Source organism: Amblyraja radiata, chromosome 1 (genome assembly GCF_010909765.2).
Source record: "Amblyraja radiata isolate CabotCenter1 chromosome 1, sAmbRad1.1.pri, whole genome shotgun sequence".
In the NCBI taxonomy this organism is placed as follows: domain Eukaryota; kingdom Metazoa; phylum Chordata; class Chondrichthyes; order Rajiformes; family Rajidae; genus Amblyraja; species Amblyraja radiata.
Window position 1 is genome coordinate 32,472,454 of NC_045956.1, and position 23,744 is coordinate 32,496,197.

At 43.6% G+C, this 23,744-nt stretch overlaps 1 protein-coding gene across 7 annotated transcripts in view; it reads left to right on the forward strand.

The window, feature by feature from the left end:
- Positions 1–23,744, forward strand: part of uso1 (USO1 vesicle transport factor) — a 113,742-nt gene that overhangs the window by 7,294 nt on the left and 82,704 nt on the right. For 4 of the 7 annotated variants that reach the window (XM_033020075.1, XM_033020112.1, XM_033020066.1 and 1 more), the window contains exons 2-5: positions 8,064–8,150; positions 9,455–9,519; positions 18,342–18,421; positions 21,501–21,515. In XM_033020075.1, coding sequence (XP_032875966.1) covers positions 8,064–8,150; positions 9,455–9,519; positions 18,342–18,421; positions 21,501–21,515 — 247 coding nt within the window. The remainder of the gene's footprint in view (positions 1–8,063; positions 8,151–9,454; positions 9,520–18,341; positions 18,422–21,500; positions 21,516–23,744) is intronic. The other 3 variants (XM_033020104.1, XM_033020123.1, XM_033020084.1) reach the window with 2 other exon arrangements.

Consider the following 23,744-nt stretch of genomic DNA (forward strand, 5'->3'; position numbering starts at 1 on the left):
TACGTACTTACCACAAGTTAGATTTTTTTTTAAACTTGGGAGAGCTCTTGGGTGAACTCGCATCGTGGGACAGGGGCTTAACTCCCTTACCATGTGCAGCACTAGTCTCAATGCTATAGGAAGGAGAGAGTTCAGGGAAGATTCACCAGGATTTTGCCTGGGATGGAGTTGTTCATTCATTAGGATGGACTGGAGAAGCTGGATCTTTTCCCTGAGCAGAGCATGTTAAGAGACATAATTGAGATATATAAGGTTATGATGGGTATAAATAGGGTCTCTAAAGGAAACGTCCCCCACATCAGATATGGATAAAAGTAGAGAACAGACAGGGCTCTCGCTTAACCTTTTTTCCCTGTTGCCAGCCGGGCAACCTTGGCAGCTTTTTAGGTTGCCAAATGACATTTTAGGTAGTCATTTAAGATGGCTTGCATGACGCATGCTCGGACGAAGTGCGTTGTTACCAGTCGGAATTATGCTCAATGAAGCATTCACATATTATTTCTGCTTCAAATAAAGTCACAAACTAACATATTTACCAATCAAGACATGATATATACCACAATGACATGCAGCAAAATTATAATACGGTATCTCAACTCTTTTTACACATTGCAATTAATGCAATTTTTATTATTTCTTTCCACTTCCAAACAAAAATGTGGTTGGATTATTCAGCGTATGATCAACCTGTGTCAATAAATCCTGGACCTTGATAACATATATGCTTAACCATGCACACTACAGATTGATGCATATTTTCTGTGAAGGACCGAAAATTATCATGACATGGCCATAGCTTGGGTCGTTATTGCTATTGGTACAGAAACACTCTCGCTTCCCACTTAATTTATCCACCACAAAATATACAGGTTGCAAGGAATTTTCTAAAGGCATTTTATAATAATAGCTGACAAAACTGACTATACCCATCTGACAGGTTAAACATTATACTAACTGACAAGAGATGGCCAAAGGACATAAATGCAGCAAATGTTTGGTAATATATTTAAAGGTGTCAAGACGCCACATTACCAGACATTCAGATTAGATGTATGTGGCAATGAAGATACCCAGTTTGTAAGCACCATTTAAAAATTTTTTTGTTGATAAATGCTTTTTCCATCATTCCCACTTCAGAATTAACGTTAGAATTTCAATTGAAATATCTCCTGACCAGATTTGTGATGTATATGACTGACTAGAAGTAAAACCTGGATAAATCCAACGTATAGTTCTGAATGTTGCTCATTAAATAACTACTGTACTGATACTCCATATTAACATCATTGATTTGCCATTAAAATGAATTCTGTAATAACGTGTCAGTGACAATCGAACACAGCGGTTTTAATGTTTCACGTGTTCAAAATTTAATTAATCCATCTTTATGGATTAAAACAAATAATAACATTGGGAATTAAAACATATTTGATTGCATTCCGTTATCAAACATAGTCAATGTTAGCTCTGAAGACATTTACAGCACAATAGGGTCGGGGGGGGGGGGGGGGGGGTGTATGAATCAGTGCAGGATGGATGGATAGATGGTGGTGGGGGGGGGGGGCTTGAGAAGGCAATCGGCGTGGACTGGATGGATTGAGGCAGGGGAATTAGTGAGTGTTGGTTGGAGTAGGTAAAATTATGAGGGGAGAGCGCGGGGGATGTCAGTGGGGTTGAATGGGGGGAATCTGTGCAGGATGGATGGGAGGAGCAGTGTAGGATGAAGGGGTGACAGTACAGAATGAATTGGGGGACCGATGTAGGATTGATGGGGAGTGGCAGAAGAATCAATGCGAGGTGGCTAGGGAGATCAGTGCAGGATGAATAGATGTGGGGGGGGGGAGTGGGGAGCACAGGGGATGTCAGTGAGGACTGAATAGAGACAGGAATGGGGATCAGTGCGGGATGAAGAGGAGGGCTCTCAGGATAAGGGGACGTGGAGGGGGGCGTCAGAGAGAGAGAGAGAGCGAGGAAGGGGCAGAGGAGGTGGGAAGGAAGGCCAGCGCTCCTCGTACAACACATGTCAGGCACAGAAATCGTAACCAAAATATAGAGGGGACCGCGGACAGAATATCTTGGCGGCCGCGCGCGCACACTCACACACACGCGAGGATTCGGAGGCTTCTGTGAACGGTAATTTCAGCTCAATCCAGCGCTAAATGCAGCTCAGCTGCCTGTCTCGCCTACAGCCCCGTCTCAATCCATACAGGGCTGTTGGTTAACCTGGCGGGACAGGCAGAGTGAGCTGGGTTTTGCGCTGCTTGTCTGCGCTGGCTGTGGGCCTGGGGGCACCGCGCCCGTCTGACTCCTGACGCTCTGGCCATCCCTGGGCGTGGGGGGGTTCTCGGGCGGGGACGGGGAAACCGGGATCGATCCTGGCTGCGGTGCAGGTCTGTCGAGAGTGTTTTGGCTCGTCTCCCTCCTCCAATCACCCCCCACCCACTCTACTTCCGCCTCTGACCGACACCTCCCTCCAAGGGTCTGTTTTGAAAGCACCGTTGGCGGCAAAGATCCTATAGGATCTTTGGTTGGCAGAGTGGCAGCAGCTGCCGCTAACAGGCCGGGCGGGGTGCGGGAAGAGGAGATGGAGCCGCCGCTGCTGCTGTGCGGGGCCCGACATTCGCTCCGACCCTCCGTCACGCCACACTGCCCAGTCCATCATCGGCTCTGACCTTCCTTCCATCGAGGGGTTTTATCGCAGTCGCTGCCTCAAAAAGGCTGGCAGTATCATCAAAGATCCACACCATCCTGGCCACACACTGATCTCCCTGCTACCTTCAGGTAGAAGGTACAGGAGCCTGAAGACTGCAACAACCAGGTTCAGGAATAGCTACTTCCCCTCAGCCATCAGGTTATTAAACCTGGCTCGGACAAAACTCTGACTATTAGCAACCACTTTCTGTTATTTGCACTACCAGTTTATTTATTCATGTGTGTATATATTTATATCATGGTATATGGACACATTTATCTGTTTTGTAGTAAATGCCTACTATTTTCTGTGTGCTTAAGCAAAGTAAGAATTTCATTGTCCTATACAGGGACACATGACAATAAACTCACTTGAACTTGAACTTAGCATCTTTCCCACAACCGTCGCCGACACAAAACGTCACGTTCCTTTTCTCCAGAGATGCTGCCGGACCCGCGGAGTTACTCCAGTTTTTTGTGTCTATCTTCGGTATAAACCAAGTTGCCAAGCCGGGCAAAATGACTCGCCATTTAGGTTGCCCGGTGGCACTTTGGTCATTGGCACCCGGGCAACCGTCAATTTCGAGCCCTGACAGATCTAGGGTGAGAGGGAAGAGTTTCAGAGGGGATATAAGGGCTCCTTAATCCAGGAACTATTAAGTACCTGGAGTACACTGACCTGGGAGTTGTTGAAGCTGGGTCACTAACAGTGTTTAAGATGTGTCTGGATGAGCTCTTGAATTGCTGAGGCATAAAAGATTATGGACTAAGTGCTGGGAGATGAGATTATTATGGATCGGTGCGCCCAATGGTATGTTTCTATGCTGTATCACTCTATAACTCTTACATTGCCTGTTCATTTTCTCCAGACTAAGCATATAATTCCAAAGGCACATAGAGCAGAACTCACCCAGTACACCAGAAAAGGCCTTAAAATATAGTGAAATTCCACCAAATGTTTCTACTTCCCATTCGTCATATCCTTCACAGGAAAGGCCAATTGTATTTATTTGTTTTACCTGCCTGCCAATAATGTTTAGATATAAGGAACTGCAGATCCTGGTTTACTAAAAAAAAAGACCAACTGCTAGAATAACTTATTGAGTCAGACATCATCTCTGGAGAACATGGATAGGTGACGTGTCTGGTCAAGCCACTTCTTCAGAAGGGTCAGACTGCCTGAGTTACTCCAGCAGTTTGTGTCTCTTTTTGCCAACATTCTTTTGTATTTTATGGACTAGGATCTCCGACATCTTTTGTAATGTAATGCATTTGTAGTCCTTTGCTCCTTTTAAATATTTTTTTTTACCCTTCCAATGTTGATAACCTCACATTTCCCACATTATACTCCAACAGCCAACTTCTTCTCTAATCACTTCACCTATCTGTATCCCTTTCCAGCTCTTTGTCTTCCTCAAGCTTGCTAACCTACCTCATCAACAAACGTGGCTGCAGTCCCTTCATTCAAGTCATTAATATAAATTGTGTATAGTTGCGGCTTCAGCACTGTTCCCTCTGGCATTCTGCCGTTTAATGTCTCTAGTCATTAACTGATTTCATTTTTTCCATCCTGTTTGTTACAGGATATAAACTGTCGGCAAACTGGATCCAAAATTAACAGTGATAGGAGGCAGAGGATAGTAGTGTTTTCTCAGGAAACTGTTGTGTTGTGTATCTCAGGAATTGGTGATTGGACCTTTGTAATATATCAACGACTTGGATGAGAATGCAGGGATATGATTTGTAAGTGCCTCAGGATACAGATCAGCTGATAAGTTAGGCAGAGGAGTGCCAAATGGAATTTAATCCAGACAAGTGTGAGGTAATACACTTTGGAAGTAAAATAAAAGATCAAATAAATAATGGCAGGGACCTAGGAGGGTGCCAGTTCATGGCTTTCTGAATGTGCAGCATGGGTAGATAGGGTAGTGACAAAAGCATTTTGCATGCATACCTTTGTTGGCTGAGACATTGAGCATAAGAGTTGGGATTTTACAGCTGTACTAAACATTGGTTAGATCACTTGGAGTATTGTGTGCAGCTGTTGAAGGGAGGATGTGGGAACAAAAGAGAGAGAGTACAGAAGAGGTTCACTAAGATAATGCCTGGAATGGAGGCTGAAATTATAAGGAGAGATTGAAAAGCTGCAACTTTTTGGGATGTTGCAGGATAGTCTTTCAATCTCTTTGGCTGTCCGCCATATGATTGTTTGCCCTCAGTCATTTCTCATAAAGCTGCTGCTTTGGTATTCTGTCATTGGACATTCATCTGATGTCCTAACCACCTGATCTGTGATTCTTTCATAGATACTGTGGAGGTGTGTTTGGGGTAGAATCTGTGTGAATGGAACGTGTCTTCCTCTTGATGTGAAGTATCTGCACAGTCAGGTCATGTGGACTGTCTGCTGTACTCTGTCTATGTCTTGCTAGTGTAGGTTAAGCTGGGTATGACAGTAGGATGAGACACCTTCAGCTTAATCTTTAGACTGATTCCTCTTCATTCCCACACTTTACCTCCCTCTTCCAAAAGCAAAACTGGCTTTTGCTAACCTGTATTGACTGAATGTTGACTGATCTTGAGAGGGTGCTGCCAAGGTCTGTAAACTTGTCCACTACTGAAACCTCTGACCATTCACAAGGATGTTTAGTTCTGTGTATGATGTGTTCAGTGCAGGTTGGTGCATGATTTCTGTTTTCTTTGTGCCATAGGTGCCTCAGGCACTGGCAAATGTCTCCAAGCTTTCCTCCATTTCACCTCCATTTCACCTTCTGACTTCACAGTCACCAGCAAAGAGGAAGAGCAAAGAGCAAAGGTAGTTTCTTGTACTTTTGGTTTTGGCCGAGGGTTAAATTAAAAATAACTGTCAGTCTTGCTGTTTTTAAGTTATTTAAAGGTGATTCCACCTTTATCAGGCTAGGCAATGAGACAGCATTGCAGAGAATATTGTAATAAATAGTGTTCGGGCAAGCCACACAGCTTTCTTTCACATCATTGGATATTGGGAATAGGTGTGAACACCTATTTCTCTGATCTATCTCTGATTTGGGAACAGTTCCATCCATGACGGTAAAATTTTGCAGAGTTGTGGATGTAGCCCAGACCATCACACAATCCATCCAATCCACCTTTCCATTGACCACCTACACTTCACGCTGCCTCGGCAAGGCTACCAGCAATAATCAAGAACCAGTCGCCACCTGGTCGCTCCCACTTCTCCCCTCTCCCATCGGGCAAGAGGTACAGAAGTGTGAAAACGCATGTCTCCAGATTCAGGGACAGTTTCTTCCCAACTGTCTCCAGGCAATGCAATGGTCCTTTCATCAGCTACAACATGGTCCTGACTTCCCATCTACCTCAATAGAGACCTTTGAACTATCTTTAATCAGATAGGCACAAAGTTCTGGAGTAATTCAGCAGGACAGGCAGCATCTCTGGAGAGAAGGAATGGGTGACGTTTCGGGTCGAGACCCTTCTTCAGACTGAATATCTTTAATCGGACTTTATCGGACTTTACCTTACACTAAAAGTATCCGTTATCCTCCATATGCACAGAGGATGGTTTCATGTAATTATGTATAGTCTTTGACTGGATAGCATGCAAATAAAGTTTTTAATTATACCTCGGTACACGTGACAATAATAGCCAAACTAAACACCATACTGTCATAGAGTTGTCAAACAACCTTTCGATCAGCCATACTTTTATCGTGATTTTTCATAGGGGCCCCTGACAAACAGGGTTGAAAGCTTTATTGAGATTAACAAAGGTGGTGAACACATAGCCGCTGAGAAACTGCAAAAGTTTCAGCGAGAATAATTTGTGGGATATGAAGGAAAAGGAGTACAGGACTGCTGGAATTTGTCAAACGAGATGGCATAGATTTGATGGGCACCTCTGTAATAATACGTAATAATTTTAAGTTAAAAACGTTGATAAAATATTATGGATTACATTTGTTCTATTGCATTGTCAATGTGAATAAGTTGGACAGCTTCCAGAATTAGTTAGACTTTTACTGACCTGTTTCTGCACAAATTGACACAAGCATGGTGCAGTTGACTGAAAGTGCATTGTGTATCTGCTCAATGTGAAGTAATGTTCCGCTTAAAGTGAACATTCAGCTTCAATGTACTACATCCATACAAAAATAACTCAGCGATAACTCAGCGAGTCAGGCAACATCTCTGGAGGATATGGATAAATTACTTTTGGCCCAGAACCCCTTTTCAGACCCTTTCAGACTGAGAAAACCCCAACAGCCCTCACCAACTTCTGCCGATGCTCTGTGGAAAGCATTTTATCAGGATGTAACACAGCCTGGTTTGGGAACAGCTCCATCCAAGACTTCAAGAAATTGGGAAGAGTTGTGGACATAGCCCAGACCATCACACAAACCAACCTCCCTTCCATTGACGTCATCGACACTTCATGCTGCCTCGGCAAGGCCACCAGCATGATCAAGGACCGGTCACTCCCTCTTCTCCCCCTCCCATCAAGCAAGAGGTACAGAAGTTAGAAAACTCACACCTCCAGATTCGGGGACAGTTTCTTCCCAGCTGTAATGAGGCAAATGAATCGTCCTCTCATCAGTGAGAGTGCGGTCCTGACTCCCATCTACCCCACACGTGATAATAATTAAAAAAACTTAACCAAAAAGGGTTCCGACCTGAAAGATTGTCTATCCATGTTCTCCACGGGTGCAGCCTGACCCACTATGTTACTCCGGCAATTTGTTTTACGCAAGATTCCGACATCTGCAGTTCCTTGTGCCTCCACTAAACTTGTACAATGTGAAAGCACAATAAAGGAGGAATTTCTCAGCTGTGGTAGATGCTTTGTTCATCCACTTTGAACCATGTTCACAATAATTTAGCATTTTCCTATTGGTTTCGGGTGGATGTTTTGTTCGATAAAAATAGTGGGAGATCAGACCTTAGAGCCATTATCCAACTTTGAACCCCAGCTTTCTCAAAGTCAAAGTCAATTTTATTCATCACGTGCATCCGAGGGTGCAGTGAAATGAATTTGCCAGCAGCAATACACTTAATTTAAAAAAAAAACACACAATAGAATTTAACATAAACATCCGCCACAGCATTCTTCACTGTGGTGGAAGGCAACAAAGTTCAGTCAGTCCTCCTCCTTTGTTCATCCGTGGCCGGGGCTATGAACCCTCCGTAGTCGCCGCTACTGACGGCCCGATGTATATGCTTTCTGCAGTGCAGTAATTTATAACTTCATATCAGCATGTGGATTGTATTTATTGCTCGTAGGTTAATAGACATTGAAATCCTTGGAATGCTGTTGTACAGTTAAGCTATCTGGATTATCTTCAGCATTCAGTCGTTAACCATTTCATCTCCTGAAACAGGTTCAGAAACTATGTGACAGAGTAGCTTCCGCTACGCTGCTGGAGGACCGCAGGGATGCTGTGAGAGCACTCAAATCACTGTCAAAGGTATGGTTGTGTGTGTTTCAAAAGGTTGTGGATTGCTGCAAACCTCCAAGCTATTTGGCCCGCCTGGCATTTGCTTCCACTCTACATTCTGCTGCCCCCCTCACTGCCTCCCATAAGTTCAGAAGTCATAGGTGCAGAATTAGACCATTCGGTCCATCAAGTCTACTCCGCCATTCAATCATGGCTGATCTATCTTTCTCTATCAACCCCATTCTCCTGCCTTCTGCCCATAACCCATGACACCCACACTAATCAAGAATCAGTTAATCTTCACCTTAAAAATACCCAATGATTTGGCCTCCACAGCTGTCTGTGGCAATAAATTCCACAGATTCATGACCCTCCGACTAAAGAAATTCCTCCTTCTCCTCCTTTTCCTCCTCCTCCTCCTCCTCCTCCTCCTCCTCCTCCTCCTCCTCCTCCTTATCTACTTTCTAAAGGTATGTCCTTTTATTCTGATGCTGTACCCCCTGGTCCTAGACTCTCCCACTTGACCTGTTAAGCTGCAGCTAGTACGAATTGTGCCATTGTCAGTGCTTGGGACTCTTGACCCTAATGCCTGATGTCACTTTTGTAAACAGTTGTAGACACTTTGCATGTTACGCAAGAGTTACAGGCTTGAAAAGCACCACATAAATCAAACATATGTCAGGCAACGCAGGTGACTACACTGCCCATTGAAATAAATGAGGGTAAATCACATCATGCTACATTATAAAGCTTTCCCTTTATGAAATGCATGATGCATAATGAAACGCATTAATCTGAGAAAAAGAACTTTTTGCTCTAATTGGAAAAATATATCTCAAAGGCAGATACATTTAACCATACAACCTAATCCCTGCAGAGAATAATTTGTGTTTTCTTTCTGTTAACCAAAACTGAACATAAGATAACTTTGAAATCTGATGTGTACGTTTGATAGGCATCAATTTGATCACATTATTCCGGAAATAGGAGCACTTAAATTAATAAATGCAATATTGTAAAAATTCATAAATCAATATTTTTGTACTATGCGAGCCAGGGCATGCGTATATTGCCCCAACGTAACAAAGTTGTAAATAAGAGTAATGTAATTATTCTTTCGCCATAGAATGAACTTTGTCTTTGTTAACCTGCATTGCTATCTGTAACAATTTAAAACTTTTGGAAGTCTAAAACAGCCCCTCTATTCCTATTAATTATGGGGGAGTGGGTGGAGGAAGGAGGAGGAGAAAAAATACAAATCTTTATTCAGTTGTTAAAAGCAGATTTTAAAATTTTTGTTAGCCCTAAGCATGTACACTTTAAATTTATTTTAGAAATATCGTCTAGAAGTGGGCAGTCAGGCTATGGAACACCTCATCAATGTGCTGCAAATGGACCGGTAAGTGGCCTCAGCTTAATATTAACTGGCCAGATGCCAAAACACTTAACGTCTGCGGTAAAAAGAAGGAATCGCCATGCTGATTGTTGTGCATAATATTGTGCATATTGTTGGGAAATGAGTATTAACATTTTTGCTCTAAAAGTGTGGTCCCTGTTAAATGCAGGAAGATATGGTGTGGATAATGCTTTTGGCTTGTCACTCTAAACTATTAAAATTGGTTGTTGATCAAAATTCCATTTTGAAAAAAAGTTTCATCCCAAGATCAGTGGTGCTTAGTTGGAAGTGTTCTTAACATGAACAATGTTGAAATACTTCAGGAAAAAATGCTTTAAGCTACACTTGCAAATATTTGATTTGACAACATCCAATGCCTTCTGCAAGTGATTTGCTTAAATCTGAGTCTCACGTTGCGAGTTGACACAAGAGGTACCCCGAGTGAAAGACTCGTGGTTGTGTACGAGATCCCAAGTGTATGATCAAGAGTTTAATCGAGTTCCCACGGGTATGACAAGTTTGCCGTTTTCTGCGATGTTCCAAGTTCGTCTCCCGAGTTACTCTTGAGCCTCTGTGAATGAAGGTCTGTTTTGATAAGCAACAGTGTTAAAGATGTTAACTGTGATAAAAAAATATATGATTCTGTTATTATTTGTGGAGCTGCTGCACAATTGGGACACTGTGCAGAATCTTCAAAGTAGCTTTTCAATGCAGTAATCATTCAATCAGTTGCTCGTTTGCTGTTTAAAAAGATTGCGAAGAAAGATGAACCGGTCCAAAATTTGTGGTGATTGATATGGCATAAACTTGGAGGTATGAACAGTGTGTGAGATCAGATCCAGAACGAATCGGATTGGAACAGGGTGTGAATAGGGCATCAGAAAAATCAAAAGAAATGAAGAGAGATAGCAAGCAGCGCAAGAGAGATAGCAAGCACAGAAACTTTGTAGATCAATAACCGAAAGTCTGAACAAGTGTACAAAAAGCTGGAGAAACTCGGCGGGTCAGGCAGCATCTCTGGAGTAAAGAAATTGGTGACGTTTCGTGTCGAGACCCGAAATATTACCTATTCCTCAGAGATGCTGCCTGACCCATTGTCACTCCAGCATTTTGTCTGTCTCTAGTTCATGGTTGCCTGATTATGAGACTTATTAAAGATAGATTCAGCGTGGGGAGGGGGGGGGGGGGTCATTTTTAAGCTAAACAGGTAGAACGAGCTATATGTGGTGTTTGGTCTCCAGGAATTCGGCTGGTTCGGTGACAAATATTCATTACAGCCAAAAGTCGCGTAACCCTACCTCTCAACACTGTCGGCTCACCTGAAAACGGACAAAAGAGAAGCCGTTTCCGAGCTTGTTCTGAAAGGTGTCCGTGGGAAAAGGTGTTACAAACGGTGAATGCGGTACAATCGGCTTGTCGGGGAACAAACCAATGGAGTTTCGGGGCACCCAGATCTCGCTCCACCAACACACATATACAACTTTAAGCAATATCCCACTGTGTATTCGAACTCATTCTGCATCTCGTCCTTATCTGGGAAACAAATAGTAATTTTCTGCAGTGAACCGCCCGCGTCCAAGCAGCAAAAGGCTTCAATGCGGTTGGCATTGTGAAGATCTGAATGAGGCTTTGCACGGTAGATAAAATATAATTTCACGTTTCAATATTTAAGAGCGATTAGGCAACATGTGAACATTATTAGAGCCGCCCGCATGTCTATTTACTGAAGATGATCAGGGAAAAAAAACATTCTCACAAAGGGAAATAGAAATAAAGACTTGCTCTGTATTACGGCGCCGTTCAGACTCATGGTGGCCAAAACACCTAAATAATGATACAACCGGTGGTATATGGAGGAAAGAACATGTGGATACACGTGTATTAGTATGGAGGCGGTGGGTGTAAACTAAAATACTACTCGGTAGATTTAAACTATTCCGAATAAAATTATTACTATCGGTAAGAACTTCACCCGGAACTAATTAACGCTCGCTTTCCAGGAGCTGCATGTATCTTTTATCTGTCAATGGTTGGTTAGTGCTTGTAACATGCATGTTTGATATACAAACCATATTTTGAGTTCAGTTCGGCCGTAAACTTTTGAGCAAGTACGCTGAAGTACAAGGGTAACTCCAATATATGAAATCCATTGTCCTTTCATTGCGAGGTTCAATAGAAATGTCATCCCGTCACCCATTCCTTCTCTCCAGAGATGCTGCCTGCCCGCTGAGTTAAAGAGTTCCCACGGTAGACTCACGAGACACTAAGGTAAACGCACGGGCCACTACGTTCTTACAACGAGTTAAAATGTTTCAATTCTTAACCACAAGAGTAAATTTGACTCGTGGGAAAACTTTAAACATTTTTGATTTTTTTCAAGAGTTGACAAGTTACACGATTACCTGCCGTTAGTGCCACGAGTCTCTAAGTTGCGTCCACGAGTTCCGTACGTTAATCGTACGTTATTACCACGAGTTTTAACTCGGGGTACCTCTTGTGTTAACTCACAACGTGAGACTCGGCTATTATATGACTAACAACCAAGAGTATTATGATCCTCCTCACACATATACTTGTTAAGAGGCACTTGCTTCTGGTTTTATACTTCTGAAATTTAAAAAAATTGTATGTCCAGCATCAACAGTTTCTTTTATTTCCAAAATCTTTAGTTTATAGTCACATGTACCAAGGTGAAGTGAAAAACTTTTTATTGCATGCTATCTAGTCAGCGGAAAGAATAAAAATGATTACAATTAAGCTGTTCACAGTGTACAGATACAGGATAAAGAGTATAACATTTAGTGCAAGATAATGTCCAGTAAAGTCTGATTGACGATAGTCCAAAGGGCTCCAATGAGGTAGATAGTAGGTCAGAACTGCTCTCTAGTTGGTGGTAGGATGGTTCAGTTTTTAAGAAGGATGCTGGAAAATCGAAGATAGACAAAAGTGCTGGAGAAACTCAGCGGATGCAGCAGCATCTATGGAGCGAAGGAAATAGGCAACGTTTCGGGCCGAAACCCTTCTTCAGAATCGGGTTCAGTTGCCTGATAACTTCTTCAGGTTCAGTTGCCTGATAACAGCTGGGAAGAAACTGTTCCTGAATCTGGAGGTGTGCATTTTCACACCTCTGTACCTCTTGACTAGGTTGCTTCCACAAATCTCTGCTATTTCTTGCTGTCTTGGATGGAGCTGATCTCAAACCTTGCTTTGATGCATCCCGATAAAATGCTTTCTACATTCTTGTTGCATCTCATGGCCTTTTTATTAGCCCCTGAGCAATGTTTTTTTTAATTGATCACAATCTTAAGCAAGGCCAGCAAGGTTATTCTTTTGTGCCAAATGTAAAACATAAAATGGTTGTGAATTGCAACATCAAAATGTGAATACAATCAGAGTCACAAGGAAGTGCAGATGCTGGAATTTTGCATAAAGCACAAAGTGCCAGAGCTATTCAATAGGTGAGGCAGTTGATCTGTGAAAGGAATGGACGGGCTACTTTGCGCGTCAGGACCCTTCTTCAGACTACTTCCCCAGTCTGAAGAAATGTTCAGATGTGAAACGTTGCTAATCTATTCCTTCCACAGATGCTGCCTCAACTGCAGTTTCTCAAGAATGTTATACAGGTGCACAACCTTTTATCCGAAAGCCTTGGGACCAGACACTTCTCGAATTTCGGAATTTTTCGGATTTCTGAATGGAAATTTTTTAGCGTAGATTAGGTAGGTAGGTAGGCGGCTTGAAAAGTCTGGAGCGGCTGCCTCCTCCCCGGAGACCGGGAAATCATTATAAATCATTGCTTAAATGTTAGTCAGTTAGTTTGGAGGGATTTTATGTGGTGGGGGGGGTGAAGGGGGAAACTTTAATTCTTAGTCCCCTACCTGGTCGGAGAGGCGGGGAGCGGGCAATGCCTTACTGGGTCGACGTGCAGTAAGCTCCGGAGCACTGTGGCCGCCGACTCCCAACATCGCGGAGCTGGGGGCTGCGGGCGTCCGGCCGCGGGCGGCGCCGGTTGGAGCTCCGACCCCGGCAACTCTACCCCTCGCTGCGCGGCGCTCCAAATCCAGCGCCGCCCGCGGCCGGACGCCCGCAGCCCCAGCTCCGCGATGTTGGGAGTCGGCGGCTTCGCAGCGCTGGGATACCAGCGGGGAGCGGGCAATGCCTTACCGGGTCGCTGTGCGGTAAGATCTGGAGCGCTGTGGCCGCCGACACAAACATCGCGGAGCTGGGGCTGTGGGCGTCCGGCCGCGGGCTGCGCTGGATTTGGAGCGCCGCACAGCCAGGGGTAGAGTTGCCGGGGTCGGAGCTACAACCGGCGCCGCCCGCGGCCGGACGCCCGCAGCCCCCAGCTCCGCGATTTTTTGGAGTCAGCGGCCACAGAGCTCCAGAGCTTACTGTACGGCGACCCGGTAAGGCATTGCCCGCACCCCGCCTCTCCGACCAGGTAGCGGACTAAGAATTAAAGTTTCCCCCTTCACCCCCCTTCCACATAAAAGCCCTCCAAACTAACTGACTAACATTTAAGCAATGATTTACAGATTTTTAAGTGTCTCCCCTATCTCCGGGGAGGAGGCAGCCGCTACAGTAGTACAGACCTGGGTTGACTGTGGGTCGTTTCGGGTCAAGTTTGGCGCCAAACGCGAGCTTTGGTGTGCTGACGACATCCTGGAAAAAATGTCCAGTTTTCGGAGCTTTTCGGTTTCCGGAACTCCGGATAAAAGGTTGTGCACCTGTAATTTGATCAATTTGATTTGATTTGGTGAAGATCTGTTAAAGCACGGGAGCATATCCTCTTTGAAGCCGTAGGGAAATTAATTACTTTGAAGTTTTCAGATTTGGCTCTTGATTATGTTAAGTTTGTTCTCTAATAGATGGGCATCCCCTATTGATTTAGATGAGGCGCCATATCACACAAGTGCTGGAAATGTGGGCGTGTCCATATGGGCAAAGGCACAATCTTTCAGAAACTTTGAAACCCCTCAAGTAACAATGAACAATCGCAGCCCATGACGCAAGTTGAAGGAAAAGCAGGAGATTTCTTTGGTTAAAAATGATCAGGAAAAAAATTGCATGAGATGCAACAAGCCAGATATGATTTGTGGAATATGTTGTGTGGACCAGTACAACGACTTGAGTTTGTTCCAAAGATAAACACAAAGTGCTTAAGTAACTCAGTAGGTCAGGCAACATCTCTTGAGAAAAAGGATGGGTGACCATTTGGGTCGAGACCCTTCAGATGCTTCTTCACGCTTGTATTTGTTTTTGACTATCTTACCTGCATGACTTGAATAGAAGGTGGCAAGAAGATTGAATCTCGTAAAATCCACGCATAAATTCATTTATAACGGGTATCCCAGCTTGCGGTCATGTCAAAAAAGGTAGTGAGCAGACTGGTGAATCTTAGTGAGGAATGGCCGTATGTTTCTCATACTGTAATGAAACATCAGGTTATGAGGATTCGGATCAATAACAAAGAAAAACATAAAATTAAAATAAGATTTTTTTTAGTTTTAGTTTTAGAGCTGCAGCATGAAAACGGACCCTTTGTCCCACCAAGTCCGCGCCGACCAGCGATCACCCGGCACCAGCACTATCCGGCACACTAGCACTGTCCTGCACACTCTAGACAATTTACAATCAGCAGAAGTCAATTAACCAGTATGTCTTTGGAATGTAGGAATTTACATTTGGTAGCACTGAAGTAGAGACGGTTGAAAACTTCAAATTCCCAGGAGTCAATATCACCAACAGTTTCTCCTGGACCACCCATATTGAAGCAACGACCAACGTCTCTACTTCCTTAGAAGGCTTAGGAAGTTCAGCATGTCCCCAACAACTCTCACCAACTTCCACAGATGTGCGGTAGAACGCATTTTATCGGGATGCATCCCAACATGTTTGGGATTGCTCCATCCAAGATCACAAGAAATTGCAGAGAATTGTGGATGCAGCCTATACTGTCACAAACCCCAACCTCCCATCCATTGACTCCATTTACACCCAGGGCCAGCCTTAGGAGGTGCGGGGGCCAATTGGGAACAATTTTTGTGAACCCCAGTTTCCAAGCCAAGGTCCGTAGAATCATAGAAATACAAATAAAGTCTATTATAGACTTTATATCTCTATGGTAGAAAGGAAAGTAATCAAAATGTGCGCTTAAAAAGTGCCTCCAAGTTAATGGACCAAACAGATCTAAGCTGCATTTTAATATAAAATTGCATACAAGTAACAAACAAAATGTGTAGATCACCTCTGAAAAGTATGTAGTTACAATACCACTTGTTTTAGTGACAAATGAAAAAAAATAATTTTAATTAACTAGATCCTGGAAAACCAATAACCATTGGCGAAAAACCAGTCAAGGCATTACATTTTGGGCTTCAGCTCCATCCTACCCTTTGGGCTTCTACCCCATCCTAACTTGGTTATGTGGGTGTGTGTGTGTGTGTGTGTAGTTGTCTGTGCATTATGTGTGTGTGGGAGGGAAGGAGAGAAGGGAGGGAGGTAGATAAGGGAGGTAGAAGGAGAGAAGGGAGGGAGGGAAGGAGATAAGGGAAAAGAGAGAGAGGAGGGAGGAATGAGAGAAGGGAGGGAGGGAAGAAGGGAAGGGAGGGATAGAACTGGAGGAGAGAAGGGAGGGAGAGGGCCACTGGCAGGAGCGGATGCCGGTGTCCGGGCGGACGGGTGTGAGCTGAGGCCAAGGTTTATAAATGTTGTTCCAACCCCCTGCCCGGCCCTCCCTGTATTGTTTACCGCGTCTTCCCGGGGAGAGAGAGGGGTGGAGCCGGGGCTGTATGCTTGAAGCACGGTGACTGGAGGGGCGGGAGCGCTGCCACCTCCCCCTTCTCCATTCCCCCTCACACTCCCTCCCCGTCTATCCCTTTCTTCCCCCACCACCCCTCTACTCGCTTTCCACCCCTCTCTCCCCCCTCCACCCAGCGTAGATCTATCTGAGCCGAGAGTAGATTACTCTGGCGCGGGAGCCCCCCTTAGGAGCAATTGGTCCAATCGGCTTAAGGCGGGCCCTGTTTACACCTCACGCTGCCACCAGCATAATCAAGGATGAATCGCACCCCGGCCACTCCCTCTTTTCCACTTTCCCATTGGGCAAAAGGTATAGGAGTGCGAAAATGCACACCTCCAGATTCAGGGACAATTTCTTCCCAGCTGTTATCAATCAACTGAACCATCCTACCAACAACCAGAGAGCAGACCTGAACTACTATCTGCCTCATTGAAGACACTCAGATTATCCTTGATCGGACGTTACTGGCTTTATCTTGCACTAAAAGTTATTTACATTCTATATCTCTCGTTTCTGTCACCCCTTACTCTGAAAAAGCTGCCTGGCCCGCTGAGTTACTCTAGCTTTTTGTGTCTCTTCGGTGGAACCCAGCATCTGCAGTTCCTGCCTTCATGTTATTTCCCATTATCATGTATCTGTGTAATGTGAATATTTCGATTTTTTAAGGATGTAACAAGTAGAATGGATAAGGGAAAGCCAGTGGATGTGGTGTATCTGGACTTTCAAAACGCCTTTGACAAGGTCCCACACGAGATTGGTGTGCAAAATTAGAGCACATGGTATTGGGTGTTGGGTATTGACATGGATAGAGAACTTGTTGTCAGACAGGAAGCAAAGAGTAGGAATTAACGAGTCCTTTTCAGAATGGCACGCAGTGACTAGTGGGATGCCACAAGGCTCGGTGCTGGGACCCCAGTTATTTACAATATATATTAACCATTCAGACAAAGGGATTAAATGTAACATCTCCAAGTTTGCGGATGACACCAAGCTTGGCAGTGTGAGCTACAAGGAAGATGCTATGAGGCTGCAGGGTGACTTGGCTTGAGTGGGCAGATGTATGGTAGATGTAGTATAATGTGGATAGATGTTCTTATCCACTTTGGTGGCAAGAACATGAAGGCAGATTATTATTTGTAGGGAGCAAGGAGGTCCTGCTGCAGTTATACGGGGTCCTGGTGAGACCACACCTGGAGTATTGCGTGCAGGATTGGTCTTCTAATTTGAGGAATGACATTCTTGCTATTGAGGGAGTGCAGCGTAGGTTCACGAGGTTAATTCCTGGGATGGCTGGACTGACATACAATGAAAGAATGGATCGACTGGGCTTATATTCAATGGAATTTAGGTTGAGAGGGGATCTTATAGAAAATTATTAAGGGATTGGTCAGGCTAGATGCAGGAAAAATGTTCCCCAATTTGGGGAGTCCAGAACCAGGGTTCACAGTTTAAGAATAAGGGGTAGGCCATTTAGGACAGAGATTAGAAAAAACATTATTGGCCAGACAGTTGTGAATCTGTGGAATTCTCTGCCACAAAAGGCAGTGGAGGCCAATTCACTGGATGTTTTCAAGAGAGAGTTGGATATCGCTCTTAGAGCTAACAGAATCAAGTGGTAAGGGGAGGAACAGGGTACTGATTTTGGATGATCAGCCATGATCATATTGGATGGCGGTGCTGGCTCGCAGGGCCGAATGGCCTACTCCTGCACCTATTTTCTATGTTACCACGTGACAATAAACTCAAATCAACTGTTTAACCCTTACATGATGCATACTTCACTAATGATTGTCGGACTCTGGTCAGACAACAGTTTTCTGAGTGATGTCTGCTAGCTTTGTCCTTGTGATCTGGCGAGCATTCTTCTTTATTGAGCAGTGAATAATATGAATGGACACAAGCTTGTATTTCTTTCAACTTTTTAATTGCTAATTAATGAGTGATATTAGAAAAGCCATGTACAAATTTGGTTTTATGTCGAGATATTAAAGTGAATTTAAACTTTATTCTATTCCCTCCGTAGCTCAGACTCTGAAATAATTGGCTATACATTGGATACTCTTTACAACCTGATATCCAATGATGTTGAAGAGGAAGAACCAGGTAGAGCGGAGCATTTTTAATCTTTTAAAACTATTCAGATCACCATTCCCATGTATAATTGTTCATCTTGCTGGTTTGCCTTGAATGCATTTTCATATGCTTTACTTTTTAATATGTTTCTCAAAAAATGATTGAAACCTGAATTGAGGGGTTACTGTCAGTGTGAGCGGAGACCTGATAGGTCTATAAAACTATGAGAGGCTTTGATAACACTACACAGTCAGAGCCTTTTCCCCGAGGATGGAGATGTCAATGACTTGAGGGAATAACTTTAATGTCAGGGGGGGAGAGTTTAAAGAAGATGTGCAGGGCAAATTATTTTTTTTACACAGAGGGTGGTGAATGTCTGGAAGGCGCTGCCAGAGATGGCGGCAGATTCAGGTAAGGGTTATGTTTAACAGGTTTTTAGATAGGCAGATGGATACGCAGGGCATGGAACGGTATGGATCAGGTAATAATAATAATAATACATTTTATTAATGGGCGCCTTTCAAGAGTCTCAAGGACACCTTACAAAAATTTAGCAGGTAGAGGAAAAACATGTAAGGGGAATGAAATAAATAGTAGAGACATGACTAGTACACAAAGTAAAGACAGAATACAATTCAAAACACAATATGAGGCAATTAGTGCACAGATGAAAAGGGAGGGGGACGTGGGGCTAAGGATAGGCAGAGGTGAAGAGATGGGTCTTGAGGCGGGACTGGAAGATGGTGAGGGACACGGAATTGCGGATCAGTTGGGGGAGGGAGTTCCAGAGCCTGGGAGCTGCCCTGGAGAAGGCTCTGTCCCCAAAACTGCGGAGGTTGGACTTGTGGATGGAGAGGAGACCGGCTGATGTGGATCTGAGGGACCGTGAGGGTTGGTAGGGGGAGAGGAGGTCAGTGAGATATGGGGGGGGCAGATGGTGGAGGGCTTTGTAGGTGAGGATCAGGATTTTGTAGGTGATCCGGTGGGAGATGGGAAGCCAGTGAAGTTGTTTGAGGACTGGAGTGATGTGATGCCATGATTTGGTGTGGGTGATGAGGTATACATACTTCTTCTTCTTGTGAATGAAACATAAACCAAAGGAATAGTTAGGTCTCAAGCCGGGTGTTGAGCAGCCAGGTTGTTGTCTCTGCGTCAATGTCCGCCAGGCCCTGACCTCCATTTGGTGGGTGGTAGAGCGGGCACCCAGAGATGACATGGTTGGCTGTCTGTTGTTCTGCTCAGCATTCACAGGCTGGTCTCTGGCGGAGCCCCCATCTCCACATGCTGGCATTGAAATGCCCAACTCCAGTACGATGTCTTTTGAGCTTCATCCATGCTCCTCTGGGATACATTCACATTTTATATCTAATTTCTCACGTGGGGGTAAACCAGTGCAGATAGGTTTAAAGTGAAGGGAAAAAGATTTAATAAGAATGTGAGCTGCCAGAGGAGGGAGTTGAGGCAGGGACTATCCCAACGTTTAAGAAACAGTTAAGACGGGTACATGGATAAGAGAGGTTTGGAGGAATATGGACCAAATGTGGGCCGGGACTAGTGCAGCTGGGTCATGTTGGCCGGTGTGGGCAAGTTATGCCGAAGAGCCCATTTCCACACTGTATCACTCTATGTTCAACACAGACATTGTGGGCTGAAGGGCTTGTTCTTGTGCTGTATGAATGAGAATATTGATAGATTTGATGGAACGCCTTCCTCTCGTTCTATAATCAAGTAATTGGAATCATGTGCAGCTATAGAGAAGCGAGCAAGTAAAAAACACTGAAGTTATTTTACCTTGGTTTCACGCAAATGAAGCTTGAACCAGTATTTTCCCTTTACAATAAAATCTGATTCATGCACAAAGGGGAAAAAGTTTTCCGCTGTAATAATGCAGGTCACAGGTGGGATGTATTGTAGAATATATCGCACTTGGATGAATGTGCATTGTGTAAAAGATACACTATGGTGCGCAGGATGGAATTTTTGTGCTTAAAATCTGTTAATATTTTGTGATAAATGTGGCAATGGGTTAGCAAGGAAAAAAAATATGGCCCCCTGTGGTAGGATTCATTCTTGTTATTGCAATCATGTGAAAATGAAGTTGTTGTAAAAAGTAAATATCTCAAAACTTGAAATATATTTAATTGATTTCAATATTGATTTTAACAACATGACATGAAAATGGATATGGGTTTAGCAAGTATGTGGGCCTCCTAATATAATCAGTTAAGTTAAACATGAAAAGAGATAATGTGCTGGAGTAACTCAGCGGGGGCAGGCAGTAGGCCTGGAGAACATGGATAGGTGACGTTTTGGGTCGGGCCCCATCTTTTGTCTCCGAGACTGGAAAAAAAGGTCCCGACCCAAAATGTCACCTACCTGCCTGGCCCACTGAGTTACTCCAGCATTTTGTGTCTTTCCTTAGTAAACTTCCTTGTTGCTATACATAGAAACATAGAAAATAGGTGCAGGAGTAGGCCATTCGGCCCTTCGAGCCTGCACCGCCATTCAATATGATCATGGCCGATCATCCAACTCAGTATCCTGTACCTGCCTTCTCTCCATAACCCCTGATCCCTTTAGCCACAAGGGCCACATCTAACTCCCTCTTAAATATAGCCAATGAACTGGCCTCAACTACCTACTGTGGCAGAGAATTCCAGAGATTCTCCACTCTCTGTATGAAAAATGTTTTCCTCATCTCGGTCCTAAAAGATTTCCCCCTAATCCATACGTTAGCCATTACTTTATTTGGGCAATATAATAAAGGTTACCAAATATCACAGGTGGTCATCAAATTTCCATCCTGAACTTCTTGGAACATATGACTTGTGATTTCCTTCTGTCTTTGAACAGATGAATTAATCTCAAATGAGCCGACTATCTATCCCATCTTGATAATTTACCTTTTAATTCTGATTCCTAGACTTTGTCTAGTAATCAGAAAAGATTTTTGCTCCAAGGTGTCATTGCTTTGTTTATCAGTGCATGCTTTGCTTTGATGTACGTCTTGAGTCCATTGTTTTAGCATGTCTTGCATACAGTGCTTTTCATTTACGATGACCTGTTTTGTCTCAGTCAATGTCTCTCTTCTCTTTCATGTTAAATTCAGCAGATGGATCTGAAGGTAACATTTTAATTTCTACTGCATGGCTTTGCTTCATTTAAGTGTACCATTGGAAAATGGTTCATATTTAACAATCTTAAATATTTATCAACTAGTTCACTTGCTATTGTTTATAAAGGTGAGAACTTAAATCATTCTTTTAGAGAAGAGGCAATTAATTGCCATGACTAAAATGCAACTTTAAAAATGAACTAAATATAGCACATATGCATCTCTTTCTAAAATGCAGGATGTTTTTCTTCTCGTTTGGAAGGCTGAATAAGTAACACATTTTACACTTTCAGAAACTTTGATCCATTGCATGTTGAGAATTTTCCCTTTACATAACAGTTCATAGTGTAAAGAAGGGTCTCGACCCGATATGTCACCTATTCCTTATCTCTAGAGATGCTGTCTGACCCGCTGAGTTATTCCAGCTTTTTGTGTCTACCATAGTGTGATGTTTACCTGCTTTAGAACTGTTTGTTTTAGAATTTTGTGTAGGTATTCAAGAAACATTTTGTGTGCAAACAGTGTGAAAATATGTTGACAGAAAGATTTAAGCATTTAAAATATTGTGAGTATATAAAGTGGAGTAAATTTTGAAATTAATTTGGCTGAGGGTATCCGCAGACACACATTATTTATCTTGTTGCCTTTAATGTTCTAATCATCTTGAGGTGCTTCTGAAGAACATAAAGATGGACTGGATGGAGCGATTTTAAATAGTGTGTTAGAGAAAGTGAGACGGGTAGGAGTTCGAGTAGTTAGGTCTCAGGCACCGGTTGGTTGTGGTGGAGTGATTTTAAAACCAGCTATGCTGTGGAAGTCGCATTTGAATTACAGAAGAAAGTGACGTATTCTTCTGTTGTACCCTCGCAGCTATTCATCTGTGAATTTATTTCACCCCCGCATTGAAATTGTGGAATATTTATGATGCAACAAGCCATTGGAGAAGGAAAACTTTCAATTTAGCTCCTTTTTGCTTTACTATGTTTATATCGTTAAACAGACCTCAGCTGCTGTGGCAAATGCTGAAACACTCCTGTCTCCATGCCATTATCTTTATTGTGATTAGGAACCAAAATTGGTCAAATCTGATGTTTACTGCCACCTTACTTATAGAACGAATGGAATCTGAGGCAGCAGGTTGGGACAGTGCCCTCTTCCAGAAAATGCAGGAACGGTGATGTTCTTGCAGAAGCCTGAGGAGGTTTGCCGAATAGTGACTGATCTTTAGTTTTTGGTTTGTCAGCGTCACCAAGCTTGTATATGTGGCACTTTTCAGGAAAATTGTAAATTATTTTTCTAAATAAGGTTTGGAGGGATATGGGCCAAACATGGGCAGGTGGGACTAGTGTAGCTGGGACTTGTTGGCCTGCGTAGGCAGGTTGGGTCGTAGGGCCTGTTTCCACACTGTATGACATTATGACACCATGACTAGATATTTCATGAAGTTTGCAAAACAAAAATTCCAGTAAATTTGTCCTTCCAAATATGGCAACCAGCAACCTTATTCAAATTTGGTGAAATATCTGTTTTTGTGTTGCACCCATGTTAAACACCAGTTTGGATGCCAATCATGCCAAGTATTGTGTGCAGTTCCGGTTGCCGTATCACAGGAAGGATGTAGAGACGAGGTTTATCAGAATGTGTTAATTAGAGGGTCTGAGCTATAAGGAAAGGTTGGACATGCTTAGATTGGTTTCTCTGGAGTGTCGGAGGCTATGGGAAGTTATTAAGATTGTGGGAAGCATTGATAGGGTAGATGGTCATTCTTGGTCCCTGGGAAGAAATATTAAGTGGTGGAGGGAACAGCTTTAATGTTAGAGGTGAAAGGAGATGTGCTAGGTAAGTTTTTTTTTAAAGATTAATGGGTGACTGTGCAGCTGGGAGTTGTGGAAGAAGGGGGGGGGTGGTAGATCCAGACAAAATAGTGATGCTTGAGGCATTTAGACAGGACACACCAACAGATGAGGAATTGGGGGATATGGATTTTGCGCAGACAGATGAGGTTAGTTTCATTCACCACCATGGTAAGGTTATCCCTGTGCCCCACATTGTCCCTGGATTCCAGTGGTCCGCCCAAGTATTCTAGCTTGGGATTGCTGCCATCTCCAAGTTTCCCTACAAGGTGCATAGCCCTTGTTTTGGAAACGAGTTAGTGTTTCTTCAGTGTCTGTGGGTCTAAATTAGGAAGCCAACCAACCAACCGATACTGCAGAGGACTTTCACAAGACTGGAGCACCT